Source organism: Brassica oleracea, chromosome C6 (assembly GCF_000695525.1).
Source record: "Brassica oleracea var. oleracea cultivar TO1000 chromosome C6, BOL, whole genome shotgun sequence".
Classification (NCBI taxonomy): domain Eukaryota; kingdom Viridiplantae; phylum Streptophyta; class Magnoliopsida; order Brassicales; family Brassicaceae; genus Brassica; species Brassica oleracea.
Genome location: NC_027753.1, coordinates 35,857,233 through 35,880,984, shown reverse-complemented (window position 1 = coordinate 35,880,984; position 23,752 = coordinate 35,857,233). Strand labels below are relative to the sequence as shown.

General features: G+C 34.3%; 4 protein-coding genes across 5 annotated transcripts; 2 read left to right on the top strand and 2 right to left on the bottom strand.

Moving 5' to 3' along the window:
* Nucleotides 1-2,532: 2,532 nt before the first annotated feature.
* Nucleotides 2,533-8,859, top strand: LOC106300716 (ABC transporter G family member 25). Its single transcript, XM_013736918.1, has 4 exons — nt 2,533-2,788; nt 2,950-3,787; nt 7,580-7,917; nt 8,008-8,859. Exons 1-4 carry the CDS (start codon nt 2,660-2,662, stop codon nt 8,686-8,688), a joined length of 1,986 nt encoding a protein of 661 aa, XP_013592372.1. The 5' UTR covers nt 2,533-2,659; the 3' UTR covers nt 8,689-8,859.
* Nucleotides 8,860-10,070: 1,211 nt separating this feature from the next.
* LOC106297000 (subtilisin-like protease SBT3.3) lies at nt 10,071-11,236 on the top strand. The gene is made up of 3 exons (XM_013733275.1): nt 10,071-10,347; nt 10,484-10,581; nt 11,154-11,236. Exons 1-3 carry the CDS (start codon nt 10,094-10,096, stop codon nt 11,234-11,236), a joined length of 435 nt encoding a protein of 144 aa, XP_013588729.1. The 5' UTR covers nt 10,071-10,093.
* An 859-nt stretch (nt 11,237-12,095) lies between these two features.
* LOC106296999 (uncharacterized membrane protein At4g09580-like) lies at nt 12,096-13,851 on the bottom strand. Its single transcript, XM_013733274.1, has 4 exons — nt 13,424-13,851; nt 12,749-13,019; nt 12,500-12,670; nt 12,096-12,415 (listed from the first exon to the last, which is right to left on the bottom strand). The coding sequence occupies exons 1-4, from the start codon at nt 13,666-13,668 to the stop codon at nt 12,284-12,286; spliced, it is 819 nt and encodes a 272-aa protein (XP_013588728.1). The 5' UTR covers nt 13,669-13,851; the 3' UTR covers nt 12,096-12,283.
* Nucleotides 13,852-14,527: 676 nt separating this feature from the next.
* LOC106299022 (NAC domain-containing protein 30) lies at nt 14,528-17,884 on the bottom strand. Of its 2 annotated transcripts, none has more exons than XM_013735154.1 (4): nt 17,607-17,884; nt 16,273-16,443; nt 15,326-15,597; nt 14,528-15,186 (listed from the first exon to the last, which is right to left on the bottom strand). In XM_013735154.1, exons 2-4 carry the CDS (start codon nt 16,430-16,432, stop codon nt 14,641-14,643), a joined length of 978 nt encoding a protein of 325 aa, XP_013590608.1. In that variant the 5' UTR covers nt 16,433-16,443; nt 17,607-17,884; the 3' UTR covers nt 14,528-14,640. The 2 variants fall into 2 exon arrangements, with proteins under 2 accessions (XP_013590608.1, XP_013590609.1); XM_013735155.1 differs by lacking the exon at nt 17,607-17,884 and adding an exon at nt 16,551-16,620.
* Between the last annotated feature and the right edge of the window lie 5,868 nt (nt 17,885-23,752).

The following is a 23,752-nucleotide window of genomic DNA, read 5'->3' as shown; positions in this document are numbered from 1 at the left end:
TCATTGTACTTTGTGTTTTTGTGCTTGTCTCTGTAGCGAAGTACTGAAATGATCCCGAGAAATCTGTTATTTTCCTTTTACACGATCTTTGACTTTTGAGATAGATTTGTATTTGTACAATCTCAGTCACATCATGGTCAACGCTCGCGAGCCAAATTTAATCGGGGATATTTCCATAGCAAAGAATAATTGCGAACGGTCTTCAAAACGATGTCGTGACGGCTCTGAAACGCACCACCGTACATCCCCGTAAACGCACGTCTTCTTCAACAGATACATGCATAGAGTTACATCATGATCACAAGAGTAGATAGAACATACGATATACATCATGTAACACATGTTTGCTCTTATCGAGTTTTGTCAAATTGAACCATGCATAATATTAATACAGTACATATGTAAGTCTTTTTTTGGGTGCACATTTTTGCTCTTATCGAGTTGTAGTCTTCGTACCCTAATTGAGTTGATCCACCGATTAGAAGGAACATTCGTGTCAATAAGTTTCTTCTTTCGTTCGACTCACGACCTTTCGATGTTTTTAACGTGTAAGGTCGTGATTCTTTCATGTTCGAATATTGTTTCACTCTTAACATGTTTTACAAGATTTGTTCATTAGATTTAGACATGTGCCATGTTTCTATATTCGCTCTATTTTGGATAATGAACAGCAGATGAACTTCAATAGAAGCATGTACATGTCGTAGAGACAAATGTATATACCATTTCAAAACATCAAATTAGCCACACACATAAAGCAATACAGCAACATTCTTCTTATCAAAACATAGAGTCTTCCATACGTTTGAATCATCGCAACTATTAAGATCTTATGTTCTTTCACAGGTTATTGGAATAACAAAAAGAAGACCAACAATACTTATGTTATTTTGAAACATCTACAATAATATAAAACTTACCATCAATCGTAGACTAGCATTTTTCAGTCATGCTTAAATATCATATTATTTGAAATAAAATTGATGGTCGACAAGCAATGGCCGGCTATGGCTTCGGGACATCTCAGATTTATAATATTTACACATTAGTTTTACCTCGTGTTGGCAAAGTGGCATGCTCACTATCTTACCGGCCGGTACTATATGCATTACGTACCTTGTGTCTCTTATATTTTATTTTCATCAAAAATATATGATAGTACAGTTTTGAAATGCAAGTTTTGTTCAAACTTTTCTCTGTCACTGTTCTTTTCACTTTATAATTCGATTTGATAATTTATTACATTTATCACTTTTATTTAACCATTTTATGTTTTATATAAATATCTAAATAGTTGTACAAAAATTAAATAACCATACAAACATTTTTGTAATCATTAATTATTGTTAATTTAAAATAATATTTCAGTTGCAACTGAACAAAAATTATCACATCTAGATAAAATGGTAATTTTGTTTTAATAGGAACTATTTTTGAGAAATTTATATTTTACTTCTCTTTCTTTTCATTAAATATATTTCTTTTCATAACCAAGTGGTAAAGAGGTTCTAGCTGGAGCCATAAACATCTTAAATGGCAAGAAAATCCGGATTTCTGTGGTCCTTTTGGTGAATAGTCTTTGGATCTAGAAAGCGTTTGAATTCACACCAAAGTTATCAAAAAAAAATATTCATAAAATAATGAAAATAAAATAAAATCTGTTCTTATAAAAATAATTAAAATAAAAGCATAAAGTTATAAATTATTAAATAGAAAAATGATGGATATAATTATTTTTTTAAGATAAATATAAATATTACTCAACAAAAAGTCTTGCAAAAATATTTCTTAACCCTCTCTGTAAATTTTTAAATTTTATTTTCCTTTAATAGATATATACATATAGTAGTCTTTATTACATTTCTCAACCAATCTGATTATTTAACTATTTATTATCTTTCCATTAATATTTTTCTAATTTATAGTTTTCAATTATTAATTATATTTATTAGTAAAAACTCATTAACAGAGTCAGATTGAAAATATCTATTTTATTTGATTCAAAAAAGTTTTGGAGGTAAAGCTCACTCAACTGGATCTCTCTTCACTTCTCTTTCCATTATATAGAAAAAATTTAGAGATGCATTTATCACCTCTACAATTTACAAAAGAAAACAAGATGAAGCCAGCTGACACACACATTAACGAGAAAAAGAAACTAAAGCACATCCTGACAACATGATAATATACATTTAGACGAATCCATCGTCCTCCTCCAAGCTCAGGTGATTCTCAATTTGACAATTATAGTGGAAAACACTTATTTAAAATCTGTATTCTGTAAAGTGAGAGTTATATTCGAAATGAAAGAAAGAAACATAATAACAATCCCAAAAAGAGAAATAGAAAGTAGAATTTAAAGACACTTTCTTTTCCTCTTCCAACGACCCGATTCCGTTCAGCAGTCGCCAGCTGGTAATATACGTTTCGCCACGTGTTATTTGCTCAATGAACATTACTTTGCTGACGTGGCATCCACTTGCCTTTCACGTCCCACTTCGTCTCCATAAATAGAGGTCTCAGCATCTCACCCCCGGATCTTCAGACTTCTCCATATTCACTCACCTCTCTCTCTATCGCTCTCCGTCTCTAACTCCGTTTAAGTTTCGCCATCTGTTTTTTTTTATATATAAGGAAAAGAAAGAAGGACGTAACAATAATGTCAGGTTTTGACGGCGTTGAAAATCAAATGAACGGTCCAGATTCATCACCTCGTCTCCCTCAAGATACTTGTGATCAGCCTTCCTTATTATTTTCATCGTCTCCGTGTTTCCCAATCACCCTCAAGGTCTAACACACACACAAAATCCAGATTTGAATTTTAATATAGATTACAATTCATTTTATTTTTTTGAACGAACAATTTTTTATATTTACAAAAAAAACAAACACTGAATTGTTGACTAGTTTTGACTCTAGACATGACTCGTATTATTTTTTTTGATATAGTTCGTCGATGTGTGTTACCGAGTGAAGATACATGGCAAGTCCAGCGATTCCGTGAAACTCAAGAGATTGTTGGGACTTGAACACAAACCGTCCGATGAGATCCCATCAACGGAGAGGACGATACTAAGCGGAGTCACCGGAATGGTGACACCTGGCGAGTTTATGGCCGTTCTCGGACCATCGGGAAGCGGTAAATCAACGCTGCTAAACGCGGTCGCAGGGAGACTCCATGGAACAGGCCTCACGGGAAAAATACTCGCCAACGACGTCAAACTAACGAAACAAACGTTAAAACGCACCGGCTTCGTGGCCCAGGACGATCTCCTCTACCCGCACTTGACCGTGCGCGAAACCCTAGTGTTCGTCGCCTTGCTCCGCCTCCCTCGGAGTCTAACTCGAGACGTCAAGATCAAAGCCGCCGAGTCGGTGATCTCCGAGCTCGGGCTCGAGAAATGCGAGAACACGGTGGTTGGCAACACGTTCATCAGGGGGATCTCGGGAGGTGAGAGGAAACGAGTGAGCATCGCTCACGAGCTGCTCATCAACCCGAGCCTTCTCGTTCTCGACGAGCCGACGTCGGGTCTCGACGCGACGGCGGCTCTGAGATTGGTCCAGACGCTGGCTGGGTTGGCTCATGAGAAAGGGAAGACGGTGGTGACGTCGATTCACCAGCCGTCGAGCCGCGTCTTTCAGATGTTTGACACTGTGCTGCTTTTGAGCGAAGGGAAGTGTTTGTTCGTCGGAAAAGGAAGAGACGCCATGGCTTACTTCGACTCCGTCGGATTCTCGCCGGCGTTTCCGATGAATCCGGCTGACTTCCTTCTCGATCTTGCTAACGGTACGTTCTCAAACTTTTAATTATTTGGTGTAATCATACTAAAACGCATTATTAATTACGAATATTTCACTAGTCATATGATTAGACCTATTGGTATATATTTTGTGAAAAGTATTTTCTCACATGAAATTGACTGATGATAGGACCAACAAAAATTAATTACGAAATCATCTTTTGTGGTGGTTTTATTATGTGTGTATACGTATTTGAATACTGTAACCATGCATGAGACTACTCATGTGAGAGGAGGTAAAGATATTTGTATAGAAAAATACTTTGAAAATAACAGCTCGACCCCAATAAAAGAGAGTAATAATAAATGTCATATTTATGATCGTTATCGCAGACGTACGATGAGAACTATACAAGTCTAAGCTTTGATGTGTCTCTCGTTGACTCTTGTCATCGTTATGCCTCTTTATATTATATATATACAACTAATTACATGGTTAATCTATAGCTATTACATTAGTCTGGCTTTATGTTATTAGTTCGTATCCCAGGGGTTAGTAGTAGCAAACATTTTCTTGTATGGTAAAGGGACTTATCTAGCATTTTTTTTTTCTCACCGTTTTTCCAATAATTGTTTATTCTAAAGTTTACAATAATTTTTAAAAGTTAAAGTTGAAAATTGAAGGGTGGCTTTTTTATGATAATAATTATGGGCTATTGGGGATACGTGTTATGTTTTCTCTCTCTTTTTCAGTATGATATATATGCCATAGATTTTTGGCATAGATTATATATCATCTGAATAAATGTTATTCCTTTTTATGTTAAAACCTTATCGCATTACACATTTACACTATTATAACCGTGCTTTTTCTTTTTCTTTTTCTTTTTCTTTTTTTGGCTGGATAATAAACAGAAAGAAAAGGTTCTTTATTAAAAACGGGATTAGTGAAAAACACCACGTGTTACATGGTGACGTATAGGTTTCGAACCCTGGCTCTTTGTGTGTGTTTCTGTTTCCTCTTTATCTAACTTTTATTTTCATTTTATCTTTAACATCTTTTTCTGTTATACAAATAAATTCTCTTTTTGAAGCCACAACTAATAAAAACAGCCTTCTTTTTCGCTGTTTAATCAAAGTAGTCTTTCACACTTTTGATGCTCGTGTAACTTTCGAGCTCCACGCTTCGACTCAAGCGCGTGGTTTAGGGCATCTGCATCAATGAACTATGAACTTTGAGTGGGGTTTATAAATTTAATTTTTTATTATTTTTTTTTACTTTTTCGTTTAATTTAAAAATAAAAAATAAAAAAAAAATAAGCAGACCAATCGCGGGCCACCACGTAGCGTGGGGCCCGCGATACAGTGATGAACCAGGTTCACAAAAAAGAGAATATCTTTATATATAAAAAAGGGTTTCAATCCATCCAGCTATGCCACATGGGATGCCAGCACAACAATTTCCTCTCTCCACGTTTGTCACGTGTCCCATCTAATACTAAACTCTGCGTTTCATTTAAGTGTCCTAATAGTTACGAGTTTTGTTTTGATTTGTTTCTGAACGGGCTTTACTTGGCCTTCATTTAAAAATGAGAATATAGATTAGCAAGGCCCATAGTGAGATACAACATAGAGGCGGCTTACGGAATTAGGGGTTCCATTATCTTCTTCGATCTGCTCAGACCATAACCAGCAAAAGTTGTCTGCACTCCCTTATTTCCATGCATCCTTGATTTGAGAAACTTTTACTTTAATGAACCGCCTAAAAGAATCCAATCACACCCTCGCATCTACCGCGTGGTATCACTTTCCTTCCCTCAGCCCTCATGTAAGCAATAATCGTTGGGAATTGGATATTCTCAACTCACTTTCATTGTTTTTTGAGTCTTATCGTGAATACAAGAATTCTCACATTTTTGTGATTTATTTTTCTCTAGATAAGTACAAGAATAAGTGTAATAAAAGTTTTTCACATAGAAAAATGAAAATGAATTTATGGGCAAACTACAATCTTTAGCCTGAAGGGACATATACATAGGTCACGTTAGTTTAATCCAGTTCGTCCTTGCTCTATCCAAAACGGATGAGTAAGTACCAGATTTTGGTACGAGTGTTTTGACGTTTTAGGCATGTACAACAATGTGGACCAAACTTAGGTTCGTTTAATAAATCAGCAATTAGTTTTCATGACAATATTCATACATGGTCCATATCTAAGCTAGCTAGGGACATGCATCACAGATCCACACACGGCTGATTTAATGTTTTTCTAGGGATTGTTAAAATGGAATTAATGACTTAATTGTGTTACCCAAGACCAAACAAATCTCATAAGGCTGCATTTAGTTTCCGTCGTTGACTTTCTATTTTTGTTTGGTGTTTTTTTTTCTTCTGAAAAAGCTGTTTGGTGTTATTATTTATGACAAAACTTCGCACATGTACGTATGTATATACACGCACATGGTATGTATATTCTGGTGAAGCTATAGGTAGAGTCAGAAGGCAATAATAAGAGTTGAATGAAAAAGACGCATAAACAGTTTGTAGTGAAAAAAATAAGAAAATAAATAGTTTGTTGCGCACGATGGCATATATTTAGTACTATCAGATCTAATTTATTAATTTAGTGGGTATTAAGTTCTTTGTCTCCACGAACCATATATGCTTCATATTCAATCTTTCTTTGTATCATTATCTTTGTGAAAAAATCCCATTTTATTGGACCAACCATCCACATGACCATTCAATCTATTCCATGAATATATCTATGTATATATACATATGTGTGTGCATGTGTATGTGATTTTCCATGGCTGGAAAGCTGATAATCACATGATCTACTAAGCAAAAGTATATGCTATATTTGAAAAGGTTAGATATTGCTTTCTACGTCAAAGCATAACAGTAAACTCCACTTGCCCTAACTTATTGATCAATTTGAAAGAAAGGAACAACAGAAATTAATTTTTCTTTTCCAAAAGTTGGCTCTTGACACTTGATGATAACACTTGTCGAGTATTTCACTATGCATTGTTCATATTTATTTATTGACTTCCTCTAACTTATGTTCCCTGAATTCAATTTCAATCCTGTTGATAATCCACCTGATATGTAAGTGGAGTAATAACTAGTCGGCTTAATTTGTATAAGCTTTATCGTTTAGAAAGTTAAATTCAAATACTATAGAGTATTTGATGCTCAAGCTTTTGCATTTTATTTGTTTTTGGAATCAATGAAGAAGCTAAAACTAAGAACGTCTTTAGTGGCGACCTTATGCTTTCTTGGGTGGACTCTTTCGCCTCTCCACCTTGGTTGGTCTGCTTTACCGCAAATCCGATCTCCATTACTTATTAATTTAAAGATAAGTTAGTTTTGTTAGACAAAAAAAGATGGGTCCAATACAATGTCAAAACCTCTTTAAATACATTTGTTTGGTCGGTCCAGAGAAGACGATTGGTTGATTAGCCGTCACCTCGGTTCGGTCCAATGCCACTTTGAATTGTCTTTTGCTTTTTATATTTAGGACATTTAATTAATTACTCCATTGGCCAATTAACTTCCTCCTATTTGGATGATAACTTGAGTGGCTTAATTTCATTAATATATAGTTTAAGAGATAAAACTTTGGATACTTGATTGGTTGTTTGATTAATTAATTGACCACCCTGAATCTTTTCCATTGTGAAATTTATTATCCGATTAGCGAGTCATAGATACTTGGTATGCACTAGTGGTACTAGACACGAAAACAACTTTGTTTTCTTTAATTAATTTAACAATGTTTATTGACTATTATACGTAATTTATCTAACTTGATTGAGATTTTATGACCTATGCAGGTGTCTGTCAGATTGACGGTACAACTGAGCGGGAAAAACCTGACGTGAGACAAACACTAGCCATTGCTTACGATACATTGCTAGCCCCAAACGTCAAAGCTTGCATCGACGCGTCACCTTCTCCCGCAGAGAACGCACGTTTTGTGAAAACAAGAAAAAACGCTCGTGGAATAATGTCCGGTCTTGCAACATGGTTTAGTCAGCTATGCATCCTCCTCCATAGACTTATAAAAGAACGCCGCCACGAATCTTTTGATGCACTTCGTGTTTTCCAGGTCCTCGCGGCTTCACTACTATGCAGTCTCATGTGGTGGCACTCAGATTATCGAGACGTGCACGTAAGTATATAGACGTTATTAATCATATGTAACAAAAACACTATTTGTTTTGTTTGGCGTTATTTTTTCTAACGATAATATTGTTTACAGGACCGACTAGGACTACTCTTCTTCATATCTATTTTCTGGGGGGTACTTCCGTCATTTAACGCAGTCTTCACCTTTCCGCAAGAACGTGCGATTTTCACTCGAGAACGAGCGTCGGGTATGTACACACTCTCATCTTACTTCATGGCTCACGTCATCGGATCGCTCTCCATGGAACTCGTTCTCCCGGCAGCGTTCTTGACGCTAACTTACTGGATGGTCGGTCTACGTCCAGGGCTAATACCTTTCCTCCTCACCCTTTCCGTGCTATTGCTATACGTCTTAGCCTCTCAGGGACTAGGACTTGCCTTAGGCGCAGCTATCATGGACGCTAAAAAAGCCTCCACGATCGTGACTGTGACAATGCTAGCGTTTGTTTTAACGGGCGGTTACTATGTTAACAAAGTGCCATCAGGCATGGTGTGGATGAAATACGTTTCCACAACGTTTTATTGTTACCGTTTATTAATAGCGGTTCAGTACGGAAATGGCGATGCGATATTGGCGATGGTTGGATGCGAACCAAAGGGAACGCATGGAGCGGCAAAGACGGCTGGGTGCCGGTTTATGGAGGAGGAAGTGATCGGAGACATTGGATTGTGGACGAGCGTGAGCGTTTTGTTCTTCATGTTTGTTGGTTATAGAATATTGGCGTACTTGGCTTTGAGGCGTATTAAACTATAAAATGAGAGGTGAGAGGGAAAATTATTTTAATAAATAATGAGTGGGTATAAATTAATTTCTAGACTTTATAATTTCTAGTTACCTTAGTTTGTTCGATTTTTCTTTTTAACATGTGAAAACCAAAATTACTAGAATGTTTAGCTGATTTATAATAAAAATGTATATTTCCATCTATTACATTGTTTTCTTTCCTTGCGTTCACGAGTTCAATTTTGTGTATGGGCCGGTTGACGAGTTTAATCGGGTATATTATGACCCATGGACTTGTTGTCGAAGGCTGAATATTTTTATGGTTTTTAGTGTTTTTAATCAGATGATTATTGGACATCGATAATGATTGTTAACTTAACTCTTCTTGGTGATGAAACTCAGAAGTATTTTTGGGTTAAATATATTTTCAAAAAGACATGTAACCGGCGCTGTGCTCAAGGCTATGGAAAAAGCCAATGGTCCTAGGCCCACATTTTCAATAAAAATTAAGAGCTCCCCTTATACAAAATAGATATGAGTTCTATTATTTGAATAAATATTTCCTCTTTGAAATTCTGTTATTTTTCTTGTATCATTTTCTTTATTCATTCTTTAAATTAATGTTATACTTTAAATTTTATTTAACATTGTAACTTTCATTACACACACTATAGATATAATAGAAAATGCAAATTTTACGAAATGCATATTTATATTTAAATAATTCTTGTGTAAATTATTTTATATAACATAAAATAATATGATGAGTGATAGATCTTTATCTTGTAATATTATTAGCCCCAACAAGCTTATGGACGGCACGGCATGTAACACCCCATGGGTAATACACTAATTAATACCTAATTCAAAGTTTTATGTTTATTTTTATAATTTTTCATTTCTTTGACATGATCGTTAACATATTAATTCTAGTTTCCAACTACACAGGACATTGAGACTCAGTAAGAGGAGAATTTTTCTTCTTGGATTTAATTTTAGTTTCAAAACTGGTGGTGATTATCTAAGTTTTAATATTTAAAATATTTTAATTAATATATAAATATTATTAATATTATAATAATTTAAGAAGATAAAATAAGATATTATATATTTTGAAATTTAATATTTATGTAAAATTACTTTGTTTAGTATGATTTTTTTTACTAAAGTTAGTATAAAATTAACATACTACTTTATATTTTTTGTTAATAATCTTTTAAGAATTTCATAGTTTTAATTGACAATTATGGATGACGATTTTCCAATATATTGGATTAGAAAATCAGTGCAAATAAAATATTTGGTTGATTCATGTTTTATTTTAATGGTAAGATAACCACTTGGCAGGAAAGTGTACTTATAGTGAAGGTCATATATCCAGGCCGGCAAAATTATAGCCGTCTAATCACAGATTAATCATTTGAGGCCGTCCATTATGAGTCAACTTAAAATTGATATAAATGGTAAAAGTTCACGTAACGCATATTTCACATTTGCGCCTCCAACAAGAAGAATCTACCTAAAACTCATCGTCTTCTCCTTCTTCTTATCACTCCTTGCTCTGATCATGGCTGACTCTACCAGTTCATCAACGTCCGAAGCAAATGTTCACATCATCTACACCGAGAAGCCTACAAATGAGGAACCTAAAGACTATCATCTCCGTACCCTCTCCTCCGTTCTTGGCAGGTCTGTAAACATCTTCTAAATGTGTCATTAGTAGCTTAAATATATACTTACTGTTGAATTGTGATTGATGTGATGCGTATAAGATATGATAATGGTGATTCTGTTTTTTTTTTTGTTCATTGTGGCTATTCAACAGTGACAAAGCTGCAAAGGACGCTCTGGTTTACAGCTACAAGGAAGCTGCCTCTGGTTTCTCAGCTAAGCTCACCCCTGCGCAAGTTGCCAAAATCTCCAGTACGTTTCTTTAACTATGACATATATGGTACATGAGATCTCAAACAAGTATAAGTAGAATCATACAGTCATGATGGCGCATTTTCGGAGTTATGTTTTATTTGTAGTGTCCTTGGGCAAAATATACATATGTGGCAATCTTTCACTATTCAGCCAGCTTTTGGATCTGAGTTATGCTCATTACTACTATAGTATTAGAGTCCACGGTGAAAATTCAGTATATGATTTTCCACGTAAATAATTTTTTATGTAGCATGTACAAATGGTTCATATTACCATGGTATGTCTGAGATATTGTGCTTGAATTGTTTTTACTGGACCGTTTTTTACCCACATTTCGAGAGGGCTATTAACATCCCATATCGTGGGATTGATTGTAGTGTCTTTAGACAATATATACCTGACTGATATGATAATCTGCCACACTTGAACTAGATTTTGAGTGTGAGTTAGGCCTATCACTAATAATATAGACTTAGGAAAAAAATGAGAAAGGTTTTAACTTGACCAATGTTTTTTTTTTCCTTCTCTTGTTGTGTTTTTTTTTCTCATATGATTTTTGGCTGTTGCAGAAAAACCAGGTGTGATTCAAGTTGTGTCGAGCCAGACCTACCAGTTGCCCAAACCTGTTGGTGGTAATTTCAAGTTGACCTAACTTTGACTCTTTGTTATTCAACCTCTGCTGAAATAAATCTCTTGTTTTACAGAGAGAGTTGCTGAAACGTCCGAAGCAAAGGTTCACATCATCTACACAGAGAAGCCTACCGATGAGGAACCTAAAGTCTATCATCTCCGTAGACTCTCCTCCGTTCTTGGAAGGTCTGTAAACATCTACTAATTGTGTCACTAGTAGGTTAAAAAAGAGAGGATATGTATATTTATTGGTTAATTCTCGTCTCGATTGATGTGATGAGTAATAAGATATGATAATGGTGATTATGTTCTGTTCATTTTGGCTATTCAACAGTGAAAAAGCTGCAGAGGACGCTCTAATATACAGCTACAAGGAAGCTGCCTCAGGTTTCTCAGCTAAGCTCACCCCTGAGCAAGTCGCCGAGATCTTCAGTATGTTTCTTAAACTATGACATATGGCACATGAGACCTCAAACAAGTACAAGTAGAAAAATCATGTAGTCATGATAGCAACATTTTGTCAGAGTGCTTAGGGAAAACATGACAAGGGTTTTAACTTGACCAATGTTTTTTTTTTCCTTGCAGAACAACCAGGTGTGGTTCAAGTTGTGTCGAGCCAGACCTAACAGTTGCCCAAACCTGTTGGTGGTGGTTTCAAGTTGACCTAAATTTACGTCTGTCTTATTCAACTTCTGCTGAAATATTTCTCTTGCTTTAGAGAGAGAGTTTGTGTTGATGTTGTTGGTTTGAAAGAACTTGTTGTCTAATTTAAATGATGTCATGCTTTTTCTTTGGGGATTCGAGTTTTTTCAAATATATTATTTGAAGAGAAATATTTCTTTCTAGTTCTTGGTTTCATATACATTCTGAAAATATATAAATAAAATAATAACCTGGATTCAAAAAAGAAAAGTATTGACTCTATGATCTGTTCCTCAGTTCTACTCTCAAATGGAAAATACAAACACAAAAATTTATAAGCGAGTTAACCATTATTGTTTCCGCTGTGTCCTCTAATCAGTTAAAAGTGTAGTCTTGTCCTGTGTATTGTGAAGAGACTTCTCCTTGTTTACTCGTATATCTTCTTTCTTTTCAGTATTGTTGGAAGTATGGAGATAAACCCAATGAGGAAGAGCACCGACAACGTCTTGAAATCATACAAGTCCTTCACCGATTTGAGATCTCCAATGGCAAGTCCAGCCTGCAATACAAAGAACCAAGAACTTAAAGCTCTGCTTAGATGCCAACAAAAGAAAGGAAACCAAGTCTTGGACTAAAGGCTTACTCTGACGGTTATGTAAGCAGCGGGAATGAGACCGACCAATGTCGCCAAAAAGAAGATATGAAAAGGCACATCTACTATTGGTGAAGCCAAATTGATAAACAGATTTGGCAGTGTTGGTGTTATCCTCAGAAACAACATATAGTTAAGAAGCTTATCTCTACGCTTACCAATCTGAAAAAACCACACAACGAATCATTACCACCACCCCCAAATGAAGAATCTTTTAATCAGCAAAAGAAGAAGCTCAACCTCAGCCTGAAAGAATCTCAACTTATCAGGCCACAACCAAGTAATCAACGGCCGGCCAATCAACTTAGACAGAAAGAAACAAGAAGTAGCTCCTGCGGTTGCGTTGAAAACAACCAAGACAACACCTTTGATAACCCCAAAGAGAGCTCCAGCTAAAAGCGACATAAAGATAGTCCCTGGAATCATGAACGTCTGCATGAAAATGTAGGTCGCGCAATACCCTAAAACGAACTGCGCCGGGTACTCATTCGCATAGTCTGCAAGATTGTCTCTGAAACCAAAAAAAAGATCACAACTTTATCAATACCCTTATCAAGTTTCTACACTGACACTATCAAGAACCTCAAGATTTGATCAAAACATCGATCATCCTATAACAAAGTTTGACTCTTTATCAGTAAGATTGTTTCTAAAACCAAACAAAGATTACAACTTTATCAATACCCTTATCAAGTTTTCGACATTAACACTATCAAGAACCTCTAACACTGATCAAAACATCGATCATCCTATAACAAAGTTTGAATCTTTATCAGTAAGATTGTCTCTGAAACCAAACAAAAATTACAACTTTATCAATACCCTTCTCGAGTTTCGACATTGACACTATCAGAAACCTCAAGATTGATCAAAGTTTGAATCTTTATGAGTAGTAAGAAGAGAAATGATGTTTACTTGAGCAAGCGGAGATCAGAGATGCTTCTTGGGAGCTTGAGCTTGACGAATTCAGCAGCGGGCATTGTCATGTAGATGCAGAAGAGACCAGAGGAGAAGACGAGGAAGACGCCGAGAGACACCGCGAGTTCCCATCGGCTAAGAGGGAACCGATCGAGTTTAGATCGCTTTCCCGAGGGCGAATCGTCGTCGTCTGACATCGCTCCGAGCTCTTCGTCTCTGATTAGATTCCGTGTGAGAGCCATCCACCAGTTTGATTTGGGTTTGTGGGGGTTGGGATGTTAATTCATCTGCAATGATTTAAAGTTTCGATCTTCAGCAAGGTGGAGGTAAAACGTATCCTTAGCTTTTCTCCATTTTCGTTCTCGGTGTCGGAGACTCGGAGATGGATGGGTCTTTTAAGACCTTCTGCTCGGATGAGAAGGTTCTAATCTACTTCAAAATCGAAAGTCTGTCAGAGCCTCAGAGGGTACTTACGACAATCGTTGACCACCATTTATTTTATTTTGTTATATTGTTTCCTTTTTTTTTCTTTTGTAATTTGTTATATTGTTTCTTGGTCTACTAATAGTTTCATTATTGTTTTGTTTTTCTCATTGTTCATCTTTCTTTTTGGGCTACTTTTGTTTGTTTTACCGTTTTACATGCTATTACATGTAAACGGACATATAAATAACAAAGCTTGAATGGTATGGACTTACTGTTTTAAAAAAATGAAGAAGAAAGAATGGTAGACTTTTGTTTTATTAATCTAGGTTTTAGTTTTTTTTAATATATATATATATATATATATATTTACCATATAATTATTTTCAATACCACATGGTGAGCATATAATTTGAATTCAAATCGTACACTGGCATGATTTATATATATAATATTTATTATTGCCACTGATTGAGGTTTGACTTATGAGCACATTTTACATGTTCTCCTGGCTACTAGGCCACCATAGACAGATTTGGCGTGCATTGTCGTATAATTATGAGCACATTTTATTAGAATCAATGGACTTACAAATTCGAACAACAAAATAAATTTTAATAGAAAACCCCAAGGGATAGATAAAAAAAATTCCACCTTTGTGAAATTCACCAGGAAATCTCTACGTATTAAACACAAACTTGTTTTACAAATAGACAGTTATAAATGTTATTCTTCAGATGAAACAATTAAATCATAAAAACAAATCAATATAGTATATAATTTTATATTAATTACGAGTCAGGGAAGCATCCAAGAGAATCATGAATATTTGTTTCAACCTCATGACTATAGTTTTGATGCATGGAAGGGAAGTTCTGAGCCGGATTATACGACTGCGTTTCGAACGAAGACATTAGGGCATTAGGGTTTTGTGGATGTGTGACTTGTGTCTCAAGCAAGCTATCTAGTGTTCTCCAGTCTACACAGTTGAAGCTCTTCTCTTCTTCTTGCTCGAATCCCTCGTTCTGATCTTTATTCGTCCCTAGACTCGGTGATAAGCTCGGGCTGTCCAGCTGAGGGAGCGCGATATTGGCATATTGATGCATCGATGAGGATACATTATTGCCATTGTAGTGGTTGTTGCTCATGAGCATTTGGCTAAGGTTATGGCTCGATGAAGAGGCACCGATATGATGACTCGAGTTCATTGTCGCTGAAGATGAGTAGTTGTTACTACTATCAACGTGGTAGAGCTGGTTCTGCCATGGCTCGTACCCTAGTGGCCTCTGGTTTGGAATCGGCTTCCTAAATGCTCGACACACGACCCAACCTTCCTCCTATAGTTCACAAATAAATGATATAGAGTCCATTTAGGCTTGGCTTCACATTATTAGCTCGATTGTGTAACATATGGTATATAGTTAAGGTTATTAGATATTGGTTTGATATTATATAAATTAGAGTCAAAATGTGTACCTGAACCGGGGCAACCTCAGAGTTTTGGAGACGGTATTCGTGCATGATCCAGTCCGATTTTCTTCCATTAGGAGCTCGACCTTTGTAGTAGACAAGTGTCTTCCGCATTCCTATAACATTGTTCTTTGAAAGAACCGCCTTGTCTCTGCCGGTGGCCTTCCAGAACCCAGCGGCCGTGGCTCTATTGGTCCTAGTCCCGGTCGGGTACTTCCTGTCCTTGTGGCTAAAGAAGTACCACTCATTTTGCTCTTCATACCCTAGGGTGCATCTCGCTGCAATGCAACACCAAATGTTAATGTCATAATTTTTCTTACACTTACAAAATATTAGCATATTAATATTAAGGGGGTGATTGGAATGAACTGTAGCTTTATGTTTTTTACTGTATAATTTAAGCCACAGATTTATTTGATGTAGATTATTTTGCTGTAGATTTGTAAAGCGCTATTTATTTGCTCTGAAAATAAAGCTCTCTACATCCATATTTTGATTTTGTAGAGATTTTTTTTGCTGTGAGTTTTTTAAAGAAAGAAAAGTTCGATTGGTTAACATATATTGCTCTAGACTAAATTTTCGCTGTCTAGAGCATCTACAGCGGCAACCAATCACCCCTACGAATTGAAAATAATGTGGTTAATTGTATTTGGGCTGATAAAAGATATGATTTCAACTTTCCCACTTTCAACCAAAATATCAACTAGTTTAATTTCAAATGAGATATTATGAGTTATGATTGTACTACGTCTCTTAAATTTTCATTGCAATATTCTTTTCACACACGTTTATAAAATCTTATAAGTCAAAGAAAGTAGGCTTTCTCATTCATTTCGCATGCCAAATTCATCGCACACTATTGGTTTTCAAAGATCATATTAAGTAAACAATACTGCCATTCCATGCAAAAGATTAATGACTGATAATCATTATACAAAATACACGTTAATTACCTTGAATATCCCATGGCTCCATTTTGTAGAGATCAATCTCTACAATGACGTCTAAAGCACTTTTCATTGAATTGATCTTCCTATCTAGGTAATAACCGACGAGTTCTTCCTCTGTCGGGTGAAACCGGAATCCTGGTGGCATATGCATTATGTTATCCATCTAAAATGATCCTGTAAAGGTATATAAGTCGGAAAACTGTTAGAGAAATGAGTAAGAAACGAGATGGAGAAATGAGAGAGAAGAGAATGATATGAAGCAAATGTATTTGTATATAAACCTAAGCGTGTCTTTTTGGAAGCTATTGCGAAAACCTTAGACAAACAAGGCACAACCTTTAAGTTTTGTTTTGGGGACCAAAACCAAAGCCTATAACAAGCTTCTTATATTTAATTAGAAGAAATGGATGGAATGGCTCTTGGGTCCAACGGAATTCCAAAAGCTGTGTTGGCTAATGATAGTGATGTTACACACGGACACACATGATAATATATTAAAATATCTATAGATATACACACACATACTATATGTATTCACCTGTAGATAGATAATATCTAAAATCTTAGATCTTTAAGCTTAAGGGTATAGCTATTATATGTTTCTGATGATGGTTATGATGTATTTTCAGGGGACCACCAACAATGGAGGAGCGCTTACTATTTTGCAATAATAACAAAAGTTTGATAGTGAAAGTTTTTTGGATTTTTTTCTTAGATAATATTAGGTTTGACAGTTTAAGTGTTTGTTTCGCCTTGTACATACCGAACGATGCTTTAAAACGAAAAGATTAATTCAAAGTTTATACACTAAGTATAAAATATAAAGAGCTCTAAAGAACATAACATAAATTGGTTGGTATTATAACACCTAAAATATACAAGAACTATATATTGTATATGGAAGATAATCATATAAAATGGATATATAGCCGAAAAGCTTGACGGGTGGAAGTCACCGAGGTTGATGTTCCTTTGAGTGTATTACACACTCTTGTATGTGTTTATATCCCTATACTATCGATATATTATTTTTAATGGTGCAACAGACAATAATTTCTTTGAAAAACATAGATTTCGAAATCCCCACCATTACTTTCAATTTCCCGTTTACTCTAAATTTTGTGGTCAATGTCTACACATATACACATTTGTATACTATATGAACCTTCCAACCCAAATACAAAACGATCCCATACTATATGTATGTAATAATGCATATTTGATGGGAAAAAAACTGAAACTGTGTATAATGGTTCCTGCAGTATCCATATGTATCTTATATGTATTTTTGTGTGTGAACAAAAAAAAACTAAAACTAATAATGAGTTGAAACTTACAAGTTAATATAGATTGGACGAAGGGCTTGTGGCAAATACTGATATATTTTTGTAAGCGATTTCAACAAGAACGATCTGAAATAGGGTAGCAAAAGGAAGAAGGAGAGGAGGGTTTGAAATCTCTGTTGCGGATTGAATGATGAGTGTTTATAAAACAAGGCAAGAGATTGGCTTTTGATTAATTAGATCACATGTATATGGACCATCTAGAAATCTTAGAGTGTATATATATAGGTTTATGATGTGAATATGCTTATTTATATAAATGGAAGTGTGTGTCATGTGGGTGCAAAATGATGATATAAGGAGAGGGAGAAGAAGAAGATTGAGATGTAGCAAGAGGGTTTGATTGCGCGTGGGATAGACATCTACGCCTTGTTTTTGGACGGCTCTATCTCTCTCTCTAACCGCAATTTTTTGTTTAAAGTTTTTCCAAGCTTCTCCACTTTACCGGCAGTTACTGCACAACCCAACTTTTGTTAGTTGTCTATTGTTTACTAGTTTTTTATTACATCTCACAAGATTAAAAATCCTTTTTCATTCTTATCTATTATATACCAAGTTATATATATATATATGATTAGCGATTCTTATGTGGCATTAGGTTAAATAATAAAATGCTCTGAACATCATCAAAAAGTTTTATAGATTGCAAATTTTAATTTGATTGTAGTAAATATTACAAACGATTCTAGTAGTTTACTATTAATTTTATAATCAGGTCTGTACTGTATGCATACTGCATAATGTCATCGTATATGCATAATGTAATATCAACAATATAACGATAAATTTTAGATATATGTTTGCTTAATCTGGGGTTAATACATGTCCTCGTTAACCAATTGATAAAACACGTGAGTAGAAAAAAATGGAGACAAAGAAAATAACTATATTGAGTGTACCTCTCAACGTCGAAAGAATTTACCCGCATGTACATTTTATGGATTTATTTAAAAAAAAAGAAATGTTAATTTATGGATAACTACGTAAATCTCACTCAATATACTGACCGCATCAAAATTTATAATGTAATATAGGAAATACATAATTGATAATTTTGAGTCTTAGATCCAATGGAAACCATACAATCCCAAAATTTCTTTTCACAAAACTATTAAAATATTTTTCAGATTTGTAGTAGCCCTAAAGGAATGAACGTTGGCCATTAAACATGACGAATCGTGTCCGTTTGTAGATTATATTAAAAACAACAAGAAATAAAAGAGAAGAGTAAAACAGATGAAGATGTTCTTAAGTCTTTCTTCAGCAATCCAGCTCCCATTGTCTGGTTGGTGGCGCCGTCCTTAACAAGTGTCGCTCTAGATGCAGGACACGTGGGGGAGAAGAACTGTTTCTATTACATAACTAATCATTTGTTCCTCGTCTGATCTCCGCTTATCCCGGTCCCACCAAAGCCGTTGGCTGTCGTTTTACTGTATTTACCTCACCCTTTCGGCTCGTGACGTCATCTCAGTAACTCATTGAGTCTCTAGTCCCCAACGAAAAGTCCCAAAAACTAAGAATCTTTTTTGAGTTAGTGAAGATTATGACAAGGAGGCATGGAAATCAAGGAGAAATGGATATATACAAAAAGGAAAAGGAGTTTATACGATAAATAAGAAATGAGTACTAAAACGGGAAAGGAAAATTTGAAAATGAATTGAATAAAAGCTGGATTTGAGAAATGAGAAAAAGGGCACTTGATTTTGGTTTCAGTTTCACATGCATGCCTACTTGTCTGGTGTCTACTGCGTGAGGGAGAGCTCTTTTGTTCAAATCCCAAGGATTTACCCACAAACCCTTTCACACCATTCACTTTTTCTAATCAGAATATACATTATATATGTGCCTCGATCCCTATATTTCCTTCTCTAATCATAATGTCTCTAACTCTCAAGATAAAAATTTATATATACTCCCTTTTGTACTTGTTACGGGATTTTGTGTGTGACAATAATAAGCCTGCCCTCTGATTTGATGTACTATCTATCAAGTAAACATTGATTTTATGATGGGTTTCACAGTGTTTATGAACCAATGCACAACATAAGATATAAGTATCTGAAATGCGTTCCATTTTTAGAACAGATATACCTTTTTCCAACTTCATATTTACATAAGGTATATTTCTCTATAATGAACTATATATAGAAGGTCAAGATTATAGTGCGTGTGTACTTAAAACTCTCTAACACTGATTATAACTAGGGTTAACGGTAATTATTGGTGTTAGTAGGCTAGTAGCCTACTTAATCAAATAATTAACGATGCATTACCAGTTAGTGTTTGTTGTTTTCACCCAGCAGAGGTCAACGTTCTCAATTGAAATTCTTATCTAAGTTTTTTATCCACTAAAAATGGACTGTAGAAGTTAGTGACGCCACTGTAAATAGCTGAATATGATTCCACCCTCACGATTGGCTGGCCGGTTTAATAACTTACGATATTTATTGAATTATATTAAGTAAAAATGCTATTAAAGCCTGCTAACAAAAGTAATTGATACATTAGACGCACGATTTTTTTGGAGGCTGCCACTTTACCGTCCACGAATTAAAAGGTTATCAATATCACGCCAATATCGTAAAAATTTGATACATTGGTCCAATGACTCCAAGGTCTAGCCTTTTTTCTGTTGACGAATTTGAGGCAATCCTTGATCCTAAGAAAACTTCATCCCGTAGAGTCAAACAATAGCAAGAATATCTCAATTTGATTAAGTGTTTTTTTTAAGAATGTTTGAATTTTTGTGACTATGCATAGTAATTAAACTGATTTTGACCGACCAGAAGTTTCAACATGCCAATTAATATTTAAGTCGACACATAGAATATTCTAATACACACTAGTACTGTAGTACAGTAGTACTTATATCTTTTAACAAAATAACAACTATTCCCTCCGTTTCATATTAAGTGTCGTTGTAGAAAAATTTTTTTGTTGCAAAATAAATGTCGTTTTCGACTTTCAATGCAAAATTTATTAATTTTATTCAGTAATTTATTTTTCTATTGGTTGAAATATGGTTAGGTGTATAGGTAATTGTGTTTTTATATAAAAATATACAAAATTAATTGTTTCCTTAATCTGTGTGCACAGACTCAAAACGGCACTTAATATGAAACAGATGGAGTATTAAATAATGTCGAGTACTGAAATATAAGAAACATATCTATTGTAATTTGTATAGAAAGCAAAAAAAATCATTTCAGTATCTTTGTGTAAAAACTAAAAAGAGGAAGAAATCGCGAATATAAAATTCAACTAATCATTAATTTGACAGAGAAAAATGGGAGGAAACATGGTGAAGGCGTGAAGTCCATAAGAGTTTAGCACATCTTATAAGGTTAATGGACAAACTGGTACGAAACAGAATTTATTCGATCAAAGGAAGAGGAAGGCGTACGGTTTGACAAAGCCATGGAAGCTTTCAAGAGAGTAAAGGGATTCTCTGTTGTTTTTTTCAGTCAAAAGTAGATTTTCATATAACCAGATTAATGACCATATCTATTGTAAAAAATTTTTTTTGAGAAAAATAACTTTTATGTTCTCTCAAAAGACTGCAACTAATTTCAAAACCAAAGCTTCAAAATATGATCTATGACCTTACATATATGTCACAATTAGTATCGCTATCCTTCTTTTGAGTTTTGACTAATTGCTAACAACGAACCATGCAGGCTAATGGAGTATGTTTTTTGGACAAGAGATATACTATTTAGCTCATCATATTTATAGTTTGGTATGCAGTGTGCTGATAGCAAAACTAAAATTGTGTTGTCTCCGATGATGGACCAAATTTTTTGAAACAAAACAAGTCGATTTAGTTTGCAAACAAATTAATCCATATTGTTTATTATCGTCATTGGAATTAGTTTAAATAGCTATCTAGTTGGTTAATTTTGAAAGTTTAAGGAGAAATTTTCGTCTAAATGGGTCCATAGCTCAATCAAAAATATAAATCATGAACTTAATCTGATAAAATCATTACAATCTGATGTGATCTACCGACCTTTCACTAACCTTTTATATTTATATATTGTAGTCCATTTCTATTGGACTGCTCATCAAACTCCCAACAGATAATATACTGGACTATAAAATTATGGCCGCACAGCTTCTTTCCATTGGTCACTTTGAAGATTAGTCACATAATATTATACTATATCCGAGAAAATCAACGATGGTAATACATCAGCTTACCAACTCTTATTTTTAAACATCACTATTTAAACTATACAAGGAATTGCAATATAAAATAAATATTTTAAAACAAACACCTGACATCAGTTATAGAGCAAAGCCTAAATATCGAGAAATATTTGAGAATTTGTATTATGCATGAATCAACTATGGAGCAATGCCTAAAATATCTTTTCAGGGGATTGACTGAAATGTAAAATAAGATATTTCGGTGATATGTATGATAAATAGAGTAAATAAAGAAGAAAGTTTCCTGAAAAAGAAAGAAATATATTTGCTTTGCCTGGAAGAGTTAGCTTAGGATCTTGTCTTAGATTCTATCCTAACTAAACTTTGAAAACGACCTGTATCTAGAAACAGCCCCCTATATACACTTTATTTTATTGACCACTTACATAACATATAAAATACATGTTTTTTTAATATAACATATAAAAGACATATAAAAAAAATAAAAGACATGATTTACCACTTACATATGTATGTAGTTAAAATTATACGTATGAAGTTATTTTGTGTACACGAAAAATATTGTTCCTTATACATGTTCGTGCTTACATCATTTATATAGGTATATAATACATAAGCAAGAAGTTCAAAATTTTCAGAACCTAGATATTTGAAAATAAATCGTAGAACTTATTTGGTGACAATTCACTTGAATCTGATGTTACCCAAATATATTCTGAATGGAAGATAAAATCGTGAAAACTTAATTACAATGATATACATGGAACCGAAGAACATGATCATTTATATTAACAGTTCTCATATATATATATATATATATATATAGATATACATACGGGTATATTGCATGCAATCAAACTTCGTAATTATTCTGTTTTTGTTGTTTGATAATTAAAATTATTCACAGCTCTTAAAATGTGAAAAAACTAATGATAGATAATTCACCAATATATCATTTTATTCTATGTATAATTTCTCTCTGTTTTTGATGGTTAACCTTTAAGAATTCGAGTCATATGTTTAAATTCTATTTTACCTTTAACCAAACAAACAATTTCACTAACTGTAACAATTGTTGTGCTTATGAGTTATGAATCACTGTGAATAAGTTTATCTTAACATTTGCACCCCAAAAAAAAAACACTCTGAATAAATACCATTCGCTCAAAATACTTTTATATTATTTTTTCTCATAACATCAAAGAAATATATTTGCACCCTTTTACCCCCCAAAAAATATATTTGCACCCTGAAAGATATCATATCCACCAACAAATTATTACCAGCTGATCTTAGAGAAACAATAATAATTAAGAAATAGAAAGTCATTATTACTGATACTCATAGGCTATATATTAATCATTGACGAATTTTAATTCCTCCATAGGCACTTTCGAATTTGTCTTTATTTGAGAATGTTCGGAAAATCTATCTCTCTTTTGAGTAAATTACATAATTTATGTGAAGAATCTGAACACTATAAACAAACTGCGAACACTAATGTGTAGTCCATTTCAAAGTAACATCTACATTTACTCCTCAAATGAAACAAAATTTTCAGAATGTAGGTTTTAATACGTACTCATGATGTATAAGTTATTAGCTTAATGAATGGCATACATGTGTATCAGATTCCAAATGAAAGAGATATACTGTTTTGAGAAAGAATTTTTTTTTTTTTTGTAGAAATCTGTGTTTGGAATCCGCGTTCGAAACACAGATTTCTACTAAAAAAATCTATAAAATTTTTATCCTCAAAGACACATTTTGTCTTATTAATTTCACTCAAAGACACATTGTGATACAACACACTTTCTCACACTTTTTCTATGCTATGGTTACTAATATAACCCTCACCCAATTAAACTAATCTAGTTAACCAAAACAAAACCAATTCCTTATTTTTTACTTCTTATCTTTTACTTTTCACCAACCATCCGTTTACCTTATCTTTTCACATTTTTACGGTT

Excerpts from the sequence above, each read along its gene's own strand:
- LOC106299022 (XM_013735154.1), bottom strand. The coding sequence starts at position 16,432 with ATGGATAACATAATGCATATGCCACCAGGATTCCGGTTTCACCCGACA. Across the intron at positions 15,598-16,272 it reads GGAGCCATGGGATATTCAAG|CGAGATGCACCCTAGGGTAT; the intron begins GTAATTAACGTG and ends GTTGCATTGCAG. Across the intron at positions 15,187-15,325 it reads CTGAGGTTGCCCCGGTTCAG|GAGGAAGGTTGGGTCGTGTG; the intron begins GTACACATTTTG and ends TGTGAACTATAG.
- LOC106296999 (XM_013733274.1), bottom strand. The coding sequence starts at position 13,668 with ATGGCTCTCACACGGAATCTAATCAGAGACGAAGAGCTCGGAGCGATG. Across the intron at positions 12,671-12,748 it reads TGAGATTCTTTCAGGCTGAG|ATTGGTAAGCGTAGAGATAA; the intron begins GTTGAGCTTCTT and ends TGGTTTTTTCAG. Across the intron at positions 12,416-12,499 it reads CTGCTTACATAACCGTCAGA|GCTGGACTTGCCATTGGAGA; the intron begins GTAAGCCTTTAG and ends TTTGTATTGCAG.
- LOC106297000 (XM_013733275.1), top strand. The coding sequence starts at position 10,094 with ATGAGTCAACTTAAAATTGATATAAATGGTAAAAGTTCACGTAACGCA. Across the intron at positions 10,348-10,483 it reads CTCTCCTCCGTTCTTGGCAG|TGACAAAGCTGCAAAGGACG; the intron begins GTCTGTAAACAT and ends GCTATTCAACAG. Across the intron at positions 10,582-11,153 it reads GCAAGTTGCCAAAATCTCCA|AAAAACCAGGTGTGATTCAA; the intron begins GTACGTTTCTTT and ends TGGCTGTTGCAG.
- LOC106300716 (XM_013736918.1), top strand. The coding sequence starts at position 2,660 with ATGTCAGGTTTTGACGGCGTTGAAAATCAAATGAACGGTCCAGATTCA. Across the intron at positions 2,789-2,949 it reads GTTTCCCAATCACCCTCAAG|TTCGTCGATGTGTGTTACCG; the intron begins GTCTAACACACA and ends TTTTTGATATAG. Across the intron at positions 3,788-7,579 it reads CCTTCTCGATCTTGCTAACG|GTGTCTGTCAGATTGACGGT; the intron begins GTACGTTCTCAA and ends TGACCTATGCAG.